General features: G+C 38.1%; 1 protein-coding gene across 1 annotated transcript; it reads right to left on the bottom strand.

Annotated features, from left to right (window-relative positions):
* Window positions 1-405: 405 nt before the first annotated feature.
* HOXB1 (homeobox B1) lies at window positions 406-3,895 on the bottom strand (the record flags this gene model as incomplete). Its single annotated transcript, XM_081343045.1, has 2 exons — window positions 406-755; window positions 3,211-3,895. The coding sequence occupies 2 exons, from the start codon at window positions 3,893-3,895 to the stop codon at window positions 406-408; spliced, it is 1,035 nt and encodes a 344-aa protein (XP_081199171.1).
* Between the last annotated feature and the right edge of the window lie 10,298 nt (window positions 3,896-14,193).

The raw sequence follows: 14,193 nt of genomic DNA, 5'->3' as shown, positions 1-14,193 counted from the left end.
TCCGAAGCTTGAAGCAAGAAAGAAACATATAATACATGAATCTGACAGCGAAGGCACAGAAACGCAAGCTTAGGACGAGAGAACTTTTAAAAATCTGCATTTATGAGTAATCATGATGGAAATCGTTCACATAATTGTAATTAACTATTGAGTATCCAGAAAAAAAATTGTGCAAAAGTTCCTGTATCTCTATATTTGAAAATACACGTTTCTTTTTCGCAAGAGGGGCCTGTGTGCATAGGTACCATATGTGCGTGTGTTCTTGGTTTTTTTTTCGGGTGGGTTTGTCTTTTGTGCCCATAAGCTTAGGACCGTTTATTCACTTTACAAACCGAGCAGCTACCTCTCTGGAAGGGGAGGTTACTTCGGTGGGCAGGACTCGACCTAACTAACCCTCCTTCCCCTTCAAGAGGACACCGAGCTGGGAGAAGCTTCGGGGGTGGAGGACCCGCTGGATCTGTCAGACGCAGCTTCGCTGCTTTCCTTGGTAGAGTCGCCGAAAGCCGCGGCGGCGGTGGGATGGGGACCAGCCAATCCTTCCTTTTCCCTCTTCTTCTGTTTCATCCTCCGATTCTGGAACCAGATTTTTACCTGAGTCTCGTTCAACTCCAAAGTAGCAGCGATCTCCACCCGCCTGGCTCGTGTGAGATACTTGCTGAAGTGAAACTCTTTCTCCAACTCTGTTAGTTGCTTGGTAGTGAAATTGGTCCGGATCGTGCTGGCACTGACGGCTAATCCATAGTCGGTCACTTTCGCTGCTGGGACGATCCAGAAACGAAGAAGGACACAATCAAACCATTGGTTAGAATTATTTCCAAAATAAACCAGCAATCAGCAATATCCTCTCTGATATAAACCTAGTTAGAAGCAGTTGTGTGCCTATCAAGAGCCCAGACCTTTGAAGATGTTTAGTGGCACTCTTTACCATACTTTACCTTAGCTGTTCCTGGCCAGTATCCTTCAGATGAATTATATTGTACAGCATACTTTCAAGCTGGAAGTTGTGATATAACACACCTTGGAGGGCAACAGGAATGGGGGCTTAACTTTCATGCAATCCATTCACTCCCTTCCCACCTCCTAATTCTAGGTTTAGGAAATATTGTGCTCTGATCTTTATGTTACAGATTGTGTTCTGATCTTTATATTTATAAAACAATTTCTGCAAGGTTTCGGCACAAAAGGTTATTTGTATTCTAGATTAGTCAGTCCTCTGTCAGGCTGATTTGGAACAAGTAGGGAAATAACCTGGTCCAGGAAAAAAATTGGAGAACAAAGTTTTAAAAATCTCAGATCAACTGATAAAACCTTCATTCTCTTCACCCCAAAACACAAAAGTCTTTTTACCCCGAGAAAAGACACCCTGAAATGTTCAGACTTGAAAGAAACTTCATCCTCTGTTTAAAGGTTTTTCTCCCAAATCCTGAACTGACAATATCAATATCCCATATGTTTCATGCTGAGGCAACAGTATGTTGTGTCTATACAAAGACATTTCCCAGCAGCCTTATTATATACTAAAAATATTGGAATGGAAAGTCAGATTTACTGGTAGTTGATGGTTCAACATCTTATCTATATGACTGGATTTCTACATAGCAATAAGCCATGTAACAAGTCTCTGAAATCCCACAGTTCATATGAGTCACTACAATATCAATACAAAATAAATTGCACTTTGACTTATGTGTGAACTCACCTTTTCTGTCAGGGCTACCTCACTCAAACTGTTTCAACATATTCTGTGCAGACCAGGCTCTTTCTTAACTTTTTTTATTTATTTTTTTTATTTTAATTCCATTTATATCCCGCCCTTCTCCGAAGACTCAGGGCGGCTTACAAGCTTAGCAGTAGCTTGTAAGTAACTTCAGCCCGTTTCTGAATTGAGGGACATTAGTTCGGTTCCTGATTTTTCTCCCCTGGATCTGATCAAAGTTGGGTAAGATGAAAAATAATAATCTGAACTAGGCAGGACCAAAGTCTAAAATAAACCCAATTCATTTCAAAGGGGAGGCAATTGCTGATTAGGATTCAAAGAGCATCACAAATGATGAAGGCAATTGCATAAAAATTAATCTCAACCAAAGAATAAAATCCTGACTGGGTTGATCTTCCTTGAACAAGCAGCTCTTCTGCATGTGTGTTCATCTGTTTCATGGGAATGCTTCTTCCTGGCTTTTAATCTCTAGCTAGTAGTGGTAGAAAGAAGGTTTACTTTATCAGGGCTAAGTCCATCTAGGACAAGGATTCTGTTCTTATGAATAAAAAGACAACTCTGATTTTTACTAGGAAGTATAAGACAAACTAAATCTCACCAGATCCTTTTGGGGCAACCATGGATCAAAATATGGAAGCAGAATGAAATAAGAGCAAAGTTAGAAGTCATTGTAGCTACTCTATGTTCAAAAACTCTCCATTTTCCAAACTCTAAACCAAGATTAGACAACCTTCTGCCTCCAGTTTCTCTGGACTTCCACTCAGTCTCGGTCAGAATTGTCAGAAATGTTGAGAATTCTGCAAAGCACCTATCGTTTGCTTGCAGTTGCTGTAGTCTACTGGCTTTTTTAATTGATTCAACAGCTTTGGAAAATATTATTTTTTTCTGCCTTACCTATGGCATTACAAAATAAATAGTACAATTGCACTAATTCCCCCATCACAGCACCATAGTTTCTGGAACTCTTTCACTTTTTTTTTTGCTAAGTTAGTGTTTACATATATCATTATACTTCAATTTTTTTTCTTTCTGCAGTTTGAACCAATTACTTCGGAACCTATCAATAGCGGTCACCAAATGAGCCTGGCCTTCTTTTTGCCATTCGGCAATTCTGGAAATAGAGAAGTCTTTCCCATCTCAACTATCCTCAAACTGGCCTTACTGCCTTCTTTCATCCTTCTTTCCTTTCTTTCTACCACCCCTCCCTCCCTCCTTCTTATGATTTGCCTTCTCAGACCAAGGTTAATGATGGAGTGACATTCCTGATTTCCAGGAGCAGATTTTCTCTTTTCAACAGTAGCCATTTCAAAGATTGTCTCTGGAATCTCTAGTGTGAGGTAGATGAGGGAATTCTGAGCCAATGCAGAAGCCTCATTCCCACTTGCTTCCTTTGTCCCCCTCCTCCCATTTCACTTTTTGACTGGGTTCCTGGTGAGGCAGCAATATGAGCATACACTCATCTCTCTGGGTGTCCAGGTATATTAGAGATTTACCTGTTCTGGGAGGATTCCTTTTAACTTTCATCCAGTCGAAGGTCTGGCTGACGGTAGCAGTGGCGGCAGCAGCAGCAGCAGCAGCTGTGGGACATGGATGGGCCCGGCAAGCCCTCGGCTCTTTGTTCTCAGATAGAGGTGGGGAAAGATTGCCCAAGGCCCCTTGCAAATAGCCCCCCTGATCAGAGCCATATTGGTGTGGTTGGAATTGGCCCTGGGTAGCTGCACAAAATGCTTCAGGTATACTTCCCACTAGATGGGAAGAGGAATGGGAAGAAGCTGCAGCCAAGCTGGCAGGGTAGGCCGAGGTCTGAAAATAGGCTCCCTCCGTCTCTGGGGAACTATGGTAGAACTGAGAGTTGGTGAAGCTGGGGTTGCAACCCGAATTTGTGTATCCCCCTCCACCTCCTTGGTGAGAGGGGCTGGTGAAGGAGATGCCAAGGCCAGCTGGGCTGTGAGGAAGAGGAGGAGGGTAGCTGGGGCTCTGTTGGTGGTGGGCATTGGGCCCAGTAGCACCCACCCCTATCACCCCAAAGCATCCATCTGAGTGATAGCTGTCACAGGATGGAGTGGTACCTGAGCAAGCTGGGTAGGAAATGGTCCCTTGGTCGAGGTGCTGGTACTCCTTGGGCGGGTAGGCGCTCATCCCACGGTTACAAATTGCATAGTCTAAAAAGAAGTTCATTCTAGGTATTGTTCCTTTGCCAATGATGGAAGAGGGTTGCCCTGTTTTATGGGGATTCCTTCTGCCCTACAACCTTTAGATAGTATGTCAAAGTTAACCAGGGGGAAAAAGGGGAGAGAGAGAGAGGGAGAGATGAAGAGAACCACCCTTCCCATCTATGGATCTCCAGGCTTAAGGGCCCCCCTCCTTCCCAAAGCTTTCTGAATGGGGGATGGGAGAAGGTGGTGGTGGGTGGAAGGGGATCTAAACCACGTGGTTCCCTTCAAGCCCAATGAGCAAATGCCTCCCAAACTTTGTCAGATATCTGCCATCATCCATCAAGTCCTTGGCATTTGCATGACAAAGGGACTTCAATCAAACTTTTCCCCATCGATCTGATTAACAACATGGATACGTCAAAAGGTTTTTCCCTCAAAGACTTCGGAAGAGGGATGGAAAAAGGAAGTGATAGAAAAGAGGTTGGGGGAGGACGAAAGTTAAAACTATTCAAAGTCTATTCTATGTGTTAGAAAAGACAGTGACAAAAATCATCAGAACTTTTCTCCTACAGTGAAACAAAAAGATCTTTCAACCTATTTCTGCTATAAGGGACTCACCTAACAGAGAAAGAAATGTGTGTGTGTGTGTGTGAGAGAGAGAGAGAGAGAGAAAGCGAGTAAGAGGTATTGCGGACTTCTTTATGATAGAAAATGTTCCTTTTCCTCATTAAAATATAATCACTGAAGAGATACTTAAACATTTATGGGTTTGCTTAAAATGTCTTTTGTTTTCTCTTAAAAAAAATCCAAATAGCTTTGCTTTGCATATCGCCTTTGTGTCTAGAAGCAGAGTTCTTAAGAGCAATTTAATTCAATCAACATTCTAATGAGTTGTGAAATAAAGTTAGAAACACAATTGTGTTTTGTTGAAAGGGGAAGGGAGGGAAAGGCAAATGAAATTGAAATTCACTACCCTATCCATCTATTAGTTATTTATTTGATCTGACTAAGCCATCCATTTTCCATCTCTACTCCCTGGTATCATTTGCAATCCCCTTCTATGTTTTTATTCAATAAAAAGCTTGTAGTTGCTGGACTTTGATTTCTATATTATTGGGAGGGGGGAATTTTAATTGTTGTAAATCATTCTTCACACTTAAATAAAGACAACTCCCAAAGACCACTTTCTGAGCCACCATTTCTTAATCCTGATTTGCATAGGAGGAAGAGCAAAGAGTTCCTTCGTTTTTTTTTTATGGCAAGTAAATAAAATAGGTGTTTTGAAAAAGGTGCTTATTGCTTTAGGGAGCAAAGGAAAAACGAGCTGTTTTCATTTTCGTTGAGCAGGCAGAAACTTCACCTTTTCATTTACCTTCCGGAGAAATGTTGGTCAGAGCCAAATCTTCAGAATTGCAAAGCTGGCTCTTAAATGAACTTTTGGCCTATTTCAACCTCTGGTGCTTTCCCCCTGGGCTGTACAGCCAGTAAATATCCTGACAAGTAACAAATGACTGTAGGCGTCAGCCTGCAAGTTACTCTTGTCCTCCATGTGCTAACAAGTAAATAAATGTTTCTGCCTTGGCTTTCCATTATATTCAACATCCCAGAGTGGTTGAGCTTCTTCCTCTTTGTCAATACACATGGGCCGAAGGAGGAGATTCCCTTGGAAAAGAAAGTCCGTAATTACCCATTTATGAACTCTAGAAATGAAGGACGCTCATGTCGCAAGCAGAACTGAGAGGAGAAACAGAAAGAACAGGAGACTGGGTGGCAGAAAGGAAAGGAGTCCTCTGGAAGGCTATAGAAATGGAGATATCATATATGTGATTGGAGGGGGCATCAGGACTCCCATTTATTTTTGTAGTTTCTTTCAGAAGTGAAGGACAAGGAGACCAACCTCTCTGAGAGATTTATCTTCATATAATATACTGTAGACAGAAGTCTTCTGGAAGTTGCCATTGAGGCTATCCTAAGGATTTTCTGTCCAAAATGAAATAAATGAATAAATAAATTCAAGGAGAGAAAGTCAAGAAAGGCATGCCGAATGAGAAAAAAAATGAAATTAAAAGTGGGGAAAGATTCGTGTCTTTTACATTTTTTTTTTAAAAATGTATTTTATGAGAAAATATTTGCACTAGAAAACATTTATAAGAAATTTCTTTTGGGTCACTCCCTCATTAACAAGAATTAACTTCAGATTTTGCAGTGTAGTACCTGTCTTTAAATCCTGACCAAATTAAGTTTCCTGCACTACAGCTTTTGGTTGGCAAAATTGTTTCGCTGTTTCCGTTTTTGGTCAGAGAAACTGTCTCTCTGTTTTCTTCCTCATCATTTCCTAAGGAAGAATTACTTAAAACTTCAGGTGTGAAGGGGCCCTTTAATGTCTTTGCACCTCAAGCCCATGAAAACCTTGCTAAGCTTGTGCTCCCAAACCTGTGGATGCCATTGGTGAGAGCCCTCTCCAGCACAAGAATTAGGACAATAACATCATCTGAATGCTACCAGGGGAGTTCTCATGAGCAGGTCCTCAGAGGGAAGGCTTACGACCAGGGATGACGACCTTGTCATTGGCAGAATGGAAGTGTCCAGAGAGAATTATTTTCTATTCTTCCCCCCCTCCCTCTCTTTCTCCCTCTCCAATCACTTTGCAGTATAAAACTAATGCCAGGTATCAACTTATCCTTTCCACCCCACCCTACACACCAGTACTTCCTTTTGGAGGTTGGCCTGTTTAAAAAAAAGATGGCAAATTGCTGTCATGAAGAAGAAATCATTAATAGTTTTTTCCGGCTTAAAGCCCAAATAAAAATCAGGATCATTTATCAAATCCAACCAATGCCTCCAAAGTTGAATGGGTGGTGGGTAAGGAAGATTTTAAAGAGTTATTTGAGTAAGGCTTTAGGAAACTCCAGAAAATATATATATATATATATATCAAAAAGTTATTTTGAGTCCTGATCCAGTTGGGGGAAGGCGTTTTTTTAAAGGCTGGGAAAGCCAGCCCGGAAGGCTAACCATTATGTAAGGAAATTCTACCGGGGCTCTGGGTTCCATATTAAACCGCAGCGAGAAAAGCGGGATAGTGGAGGTGGGAGGGCAATACAAGAAAGAGGACATAAATGGACAGCGCTTAGTTTAAATCAACATCCTGAGTGCCGTTTCCTGGTATAAAGAAAGTCTTAATTCTGACTCAACAGGAAAATGCCTCAGTTTTGCAGCGAACAGAAGGTTCAGCTGCACCGTCCCCAGCCGACGAACAAAGTCTTCCTCGATTTGCAGATTTTCCATTTGTTGGTTTCCTCTTCCTAAATCCTTCAATCTTCTCCATCTGGCAAGGGATACCGGCAGTTGGGCAAAGCTTAAGAAGAGGAACAAGGCTCTTCCTGCTGCTATCATTTGGTTCACAGAAGTACGAATATTAAAATTCATGCCACAGAAACCAGTTTGCACTAGTCCAGTTTAAAGTGCTAAATATAAAGCAGGCATGGGTGCCTCGAATACGTTGTAATTACAATTCTCCTTTCGGAAATACAATCCAAGAAAGGCCATTCAGTGTCGACTGATCTTTGGATCCAGAAAGTTCTCCCCTCCCCCCTCCCCCCCCCCCTCGTCGCACCACAAGGTTTGCCTCCCTCTGCAGCTCAGTGGCCGCTCACCATCTGCTCCCCAGCGGTGCTGATTTTCCCACCCTCCATCCTCACCATTTTCTTATGCCTTGCAAAATATCATGTGCCCCAAGAATCTTGAGAGGAGACTGAATGCTTGCAAGCAAACAACAGAAGCCTGATTTCCCCTTTAGGGAAGGTTTGTAACTGGTCCTTCATCCAGAGCTGTGGACATCTTCTAAAAAGGTTTCATAACAACTTTTCAGAAAGGAAAAGTGGTTGCAAAGGTCCATTCCGAAGGCAGGCAGGAACAGGCAGGCATGAATTTTATCTGAATTCAAATACTCTTGGGAGAAGAACACCCAAATTCCTTTTCACCAAATTTACAGATTTTTTAAAATATTAAATTACAAAGGTGTTAAATTAATTTTAAAGCGACATTATGTAGTGTTAATTATGTGTGCCTTCAAAAACCATACACTATTGGCAATGATGAATGGTAAAGCATCAAATGAAGAGAATATATGTTTAAATATTAGTATGATCATTTGAATAATTTTCTAATTATTAGCCATTTTAGAAGGTTTTATGGAAATGGTATGTCAAAATATCTGGACAGCCTTAAATGTTGGTATGGTATCAAATACCAGTGATGTCCTAAAGTAGAAGTTAATTTTCATCTAATTCTTATGGATATATTGCAATATATTTATTGGCTGTTTGTTCTTATTGTGACATAGACCTTATAATGATGACAGTGATCTTTTACGTCAGTTTCTCCATTGGATCTGCAGCTTATTCAAACTATGTGGATTTCAATTTTAAGTCTTCTTAGCAATAACCATGGTTGTTGAAGCACACCTTTCTTGAGATCTTCCAGTTGGGGAAGACTACACTACTAAGAAGACCAGTAAGAACTAAGAAGATACCTGAAGTAGTCCATCCAAGGAAGATGGAGATCTTTTTGATCTCTCTCGTCTTCCCTATAAGGCAACTTACTATTTTCTCATTTGATATGTGTTGGGTAAATTCTCAGTACACCAAAGTCTGACATGACCATGCCCCAATAAGGGTTTTATCTATACACTCATTTGTCTCATGCACAGCCCATAGCTGAAGCAGCTTAAAGTAGCCTTTTACAGTTCTTGTTTTAAAGGAATGCTTTTCCTATTCTTCAACACAAGTTTTATAATGGGTACAATCTAGCAAGTTTCACTGATTATGTGGTTTATGAGGCAGTCGGTGGTTGGACACCTCAGACTGCTGCTGCATGTTCCTTCCATTTGTTTGCATGGCTCTTGGGATTCAAGAAAGACTGGGCATCTGGCCTCCATAGAAACCTCTGCATGTATAATGCCGGACAAACATTTTCCAAAGATACTATCAGCTGTTATGTGAGTCCTTATACCCCTAGTTTTAGGGTTTTTTTTTTCCAAAGAGCCCATCACTGTTTTTAAACAAGGGCTTTTCGCATTTAAAAAAGACTAGACCTATGTTTAAAAAAATAGTATTAGTGATGTCTTGAGAGCGTATTATTTCTTTGTGCTCAGAAGATAAATTTAAACTGAGAAATAGAATGGGTTCTGCCAGCTATATGTTGCTCCTTCTGTCACTAGTGAGTACATTAAAGGTATTCTATTGCTCCTGCCACAAGGAATTTCACATTTTGACTGCATTAATAAGTTTGTGAAGGGAACAACATTTTTTTTTACCCTTATGTCATTTTTACACTGACGGCTTTAATTGGTCACTGCCAGCACTACCATTCCTTTTCAATGTTAGTCTTCACTGATCACCCCCTTCTGCCTCACTCCACACCATCCACTATACCTCTTATCTTCCAAATGAACCGTTTTTTGAATACCGGTTTAGTGCAGTTTCAGAAGACTGCTAAACTCATGTTCAGAAATAGTCTAATTGTAAAGTCACAGGCGTAGAAAAACCAACTCAGAATATCAGGAGAGTTTCCTCCTTAGTGCCCCTGTCCAGTGCCTATGATCCTTCAGCCATGTTATTTTTTTGGACATAAGGTTAATGCTTTTTTTCAGAAACACTCACATTTACTCACTTATCCTTGCCCACTACACTTTATGGACAGCAAATGGTAGCTGTTTTTCTACTAGCAATGACAGCCAGGCAGAGGGAAAATGCAAGCAGGGAAGAATAACCAGTCCTGCATTAAAACAGTAAGGACAATGCTACCACTTGCCAACCTTATTGCAGAGATAGAACAAAGAACAGCAAAGAAGTCAATTGCTCTTAACATCTTGTATTTCTATCAACTCTTATACTGATATAATTTTCTGCCAGCTCATGGACTAGAGGAAAGCATCTAAAATGGCTATTTAGCATGGCCTATTGTCTAAAATTCTACATCAAGATCTATACACATGCAAATAACAAAATATAACATTCTTTTACTTCTAATATACAAATAGTCAACAAATCTAATCATTTTGAGCTTAAGTAAAGCAAAGAAAACAAAATCCATTCCAATAAAGAATAGTAAATTGTATTGGTTAGGCCTTAAAAGCATTTCTAAGGCTTTGGATTATATTGTATAACTCAATAACTGTAACAGGAAATTATAAATAAAACATTTTACTTTCTAACATTTGTAAACTAATCATATATAAAAAGATAACTTCTAACTTATCTAGATACCACACTATTCCTTCTTGACTCCAGATGACTGAAGGGAGAAAATGCTTGTTGTGACAACATGCTTTCAGAATTCATATCTCTTCCCTGGATATTCCAGGAATTTCTTTGATTCTGCCCATTCATTTTATTTGTTATCCCACATTCTTCTACTTTCATCATGCAAAATCATTTTTTCCTTTTTATGAAAAAGCTAAAATCTCTTTCAAACTTTAATTCCTGGTGACTTCTCAAATACATTACAAAATGCATTAAACAGATGAGTGTGTTCCAAACCTAATACAACATTACAGGGAATACTGAGAAAAGAGAAATGTTTTTAAAAGTCATGGAAAATATAAAAAGGAAGCTAATTTCCAAACAACTAAAATATTACATATGCAATGCTCAAAATGTCTCAAAAAGTCTACATGTTGATGAATAACAGGCAATTGTATTTAAAGCTAATTAATTAATAAATCAATTAAATATCAGTTAAAGTTATTTAATACATTAATGGCTTTGCATATTGGAAAATATATCTACAGCAGAACAATTGTAGAATAGAAATCCCTAATTCCAATAATTTGTGAAATAAGAAAATTATGTTTTATAATCCATCATAGATTAATCTTCCAGAAAACAAAAGAAGACTCAAAAATTTTCTTCCTATCACTGTGCTTCATATGTAACATGATACTTTTGGGATTTCATTTTCTATCTTCTGCACTTATAACACTAATTTATAGTTTGTGGTTTATTTATTTAATAACGTTTATGTATGTTGGATTTCAGTTCTTACAATTCCCAAGCAAAATAGGCAAAAGCCATACTGAGTGGAGGATTATAGCTCTTTAGTGGAAAAGTACGAGATATTTGTGATACACTTGGTATCTCTATCATTTTATACTTTTTTCAGATTAGCTATTTTCTCTTTGGCTAGTGTACTAGATAAGATTTTGAAGGTCCCAACATCAAAAAAATAATGGGATCCCATCAGCTTGATGCAATTAAAAGAGATAGCGTATTCCATCAAGTATCAGTCTTTTTTTCTTCCTAAAAATATTTAATTAGACATTAGCCTTTAATTATATTTACTGCTTCATTTTCACTTGTGTATTTAGAGAGGCGATAGTGACACTAATTATTCTTATCCCCTAAAGCGCAACCGATAAAAACCTCTCTCTTAATACTCACTTTGACTTGATGAGGCTTCTTTCCCTCCCCAATTTTATTGTGAAGAAAAGCAATCAGTGAGACTTTTTATTATTAGTAGTATAAAATTCTAGAACAATCTCCTTAGGAAAGCTCAGGGACTGAAGAATCTAGTCTGAGTTCAAGACAGTTAGAAAAATACCCTGCATTATCTTTTTTTAGAGTTTCTTTTATTCTCACAACTGAGAATAAGAGGAAATTTCACAATAAATAACTTTTCATTATTCCTGCTCATTACACTTCTGCATTGATGATCAGAACTCTTGGCAGAACGTTTTCTTCGAAATCTCTTTCATGGAAGTTGACAACTAGTCAAAGCCAACCCAACACATTTTTCTTGAGCACTAATTTGAGTAGATAGGCAGGACGTTGCTTTTTTATGATATATTTGTCTGGGATTGATAATATTTTTCCTCAGCTATTATTGTATTGCATGTAGGGAAAACAGCTAGACTGTCCGATGAATTTGGCTAGCAACCCAACAGCAATAAGTTAACATAGATAGTGCAGATTAGGCTCTTATTATACCTACAATTCTGTTCTCATAGAAGAGGAAAGGCTGGAAGAGATCTGGATGAGTTCCCCACTATCTATTATAGCTGAACATATTTTTGAGAAGAATCCATTTTCATTTTTCTTTCATATCTACTATAATGTCTGGCTTCACATTAATAACTGGCCACATTAATAAAGGCATTAAATAAGTATAAAATCTTTTATTCTTTATTCAAGTCCTAGTGTTCTTCAATGTTCTTCATGGAGCACTTTTCAGAATTTCTTTAATGGGTGGGGACATTTCCATGATCAGGGCTGTTGTTTATCAATGATAATTGTACCACTATTGGAAAAGCCCAATGTTAGAAAGTCCTTTCCTTGAGATTTAATTGAAGCACAGGAAACCAGGGAAGCTGCAGACTGCTTTATGGTAAGATATTTACACAGAATTCTTAATCATCTTGTAACTAAACTAATTTAAAAATGCCACATTCCACTCATTTTCCTTTGGAAAAAAAATACTGTATATTGCAAAGCAAATTTCATTTTATCTGAATGAATGAAAAGTAGCAGGAAAGCTTTCCAGAAGAATTTCTCCACAACCATCACTTTGCTTATTCTCAGAAGTCCACTTCCAAATGTCTTAACAAATTGTCATGAATTTACCTGAGCAACACTCCTCAAAGAAAGGTTGGTCACATTATGTTAAGCACTTTGCATTTATATATATATATATATATATATATATATATATATATATATATATATATATATATATATATATATATATATATATATATATATATATATATATATATATATATATATATATATATATATATATATATATATATATATATATATAGATCTCAGTAATCAGAGAAGTTATATAATAATATCAGTCAAACTCTTGAAAACTGGGTCTCTGATAGGAAGGTTAGCCCTTAGAGGATTATTTGTTTCTTGTGGGGGACAGTGTTAAACCTTAAATAAGGCTTACATGATACAAAATATGAGAAATTGATAGTATAATTTTGGGGGGCTGTTGTGGCCATAGAAAGAGTATTAATATGCTACTTGTAGCTCATCAGTAACATTTGTCATTCATTTATTGTTCAAATAAACCAAGGAAAAAGGAATAGTACCAAGATGCAATATCTGGGCCACTTACTTCTGAGCTGGCATTCACAAATGCTATTTTGGGCTTATAGTTACAATCTGATCTTCTTTCAAGCCACTTTGGATTCAATTTATTTACTTTGCTGAATCTGTAAATGTAATATTTAATTGGTCAAATAGCACTCTGGTCCAAAAACATCTATAAGATCTAACCAGGTGAATATAGCTTTGTGTGCATCCAGTCACTGCATCACATTAGTTTCCTTTGTTTGCATATTTACCTGGAGATAATAATCTCCAGTCTTATGCAGAGGCAGTGGCTGGATGCTTAATGTATATCTTCCGACTGATACGAACATCAGATTGAAAATGTGCTTCCTCTGGTATTTGACATTTCGAAGAGTCTAAAAAAATCAGGCTAAACAAATGGTGGAATCTTTCAGTCATTCAATAATTTAGATTTTATTGAATATGTTCCCTTCTTTCCTCTGACACTCTGGTTTTGCTAATTAGGAAAAATAAGATAGGTTTGCTGTGAGCAAGGATAATAACTGGCAAGGCCCCCCATTTATTAAGTCACTTTCCGTGGGTGGAGAATTGATTGGTGGCTGTGAGTGGCATGCTGGCTAGACCTGCAGTGACTTGAAGAGTCATTATGATCTGCAGAAGAGCCCTAGCTAGAGATTTGTATTGATAAGGTGTCACTTGTTTTGCACTGGTCTTGAGGCATTAACCCCTCTTGCTTTGTCTCTGTTTCCAGAGGTGAAAATCTCCCCAATAACTTCCCAATTCAAGTGTGAAACAACATAAGGGGCTGGCATATTCCCAAATAAAAGGCTAATGCCCCAAAGCAGTGTACTTTAACAGGGGCTATCAGGACCATGCATTTTGGCCATATCCATACATTTTGCTATAACATCTGAGTTAGCATAAAGTCTTCTCTAATTAATTAATTTAATTCTTCCAATTTTAAATTATTTTAGTTCCCCTTTTTTACTTTTTATCAGATTGTAAGTTGCCCAGAATTTCTGTATCAGTCAGATGGACAGCATAGAAAATAAATAAATAAATAAATAAAGACTCAAACCCTGTTAATGTCAATTGTAAACCTTAGTTTATGACTTAATGTTCTACCACATGAACCCGACTAAATATCTGATTTTAATCATATCTTATTTGCCATTATTGAACTAGATGCTAAGTAGTTATTAATGCCTAAGACAGAACACCTGCTTCCTCAGGCCAG

The sequence above is a fragment of the Vipera berus genome (assembly GCF_964194415.1).
Source record: "Vipera berus genome assembly, chromosome: Z".
In the NCBI taxonomy this organism is placed as follows: Eukaryota; Metazoa; Chordata; class Lepidosauria; order Squamata; family Viperidae; genus Vipera; species Vipera berus.
Note: the sequence above shows the minus strand (reverse complement) of the source record. Positions and strands in the feature narration are given on the sequence as shown.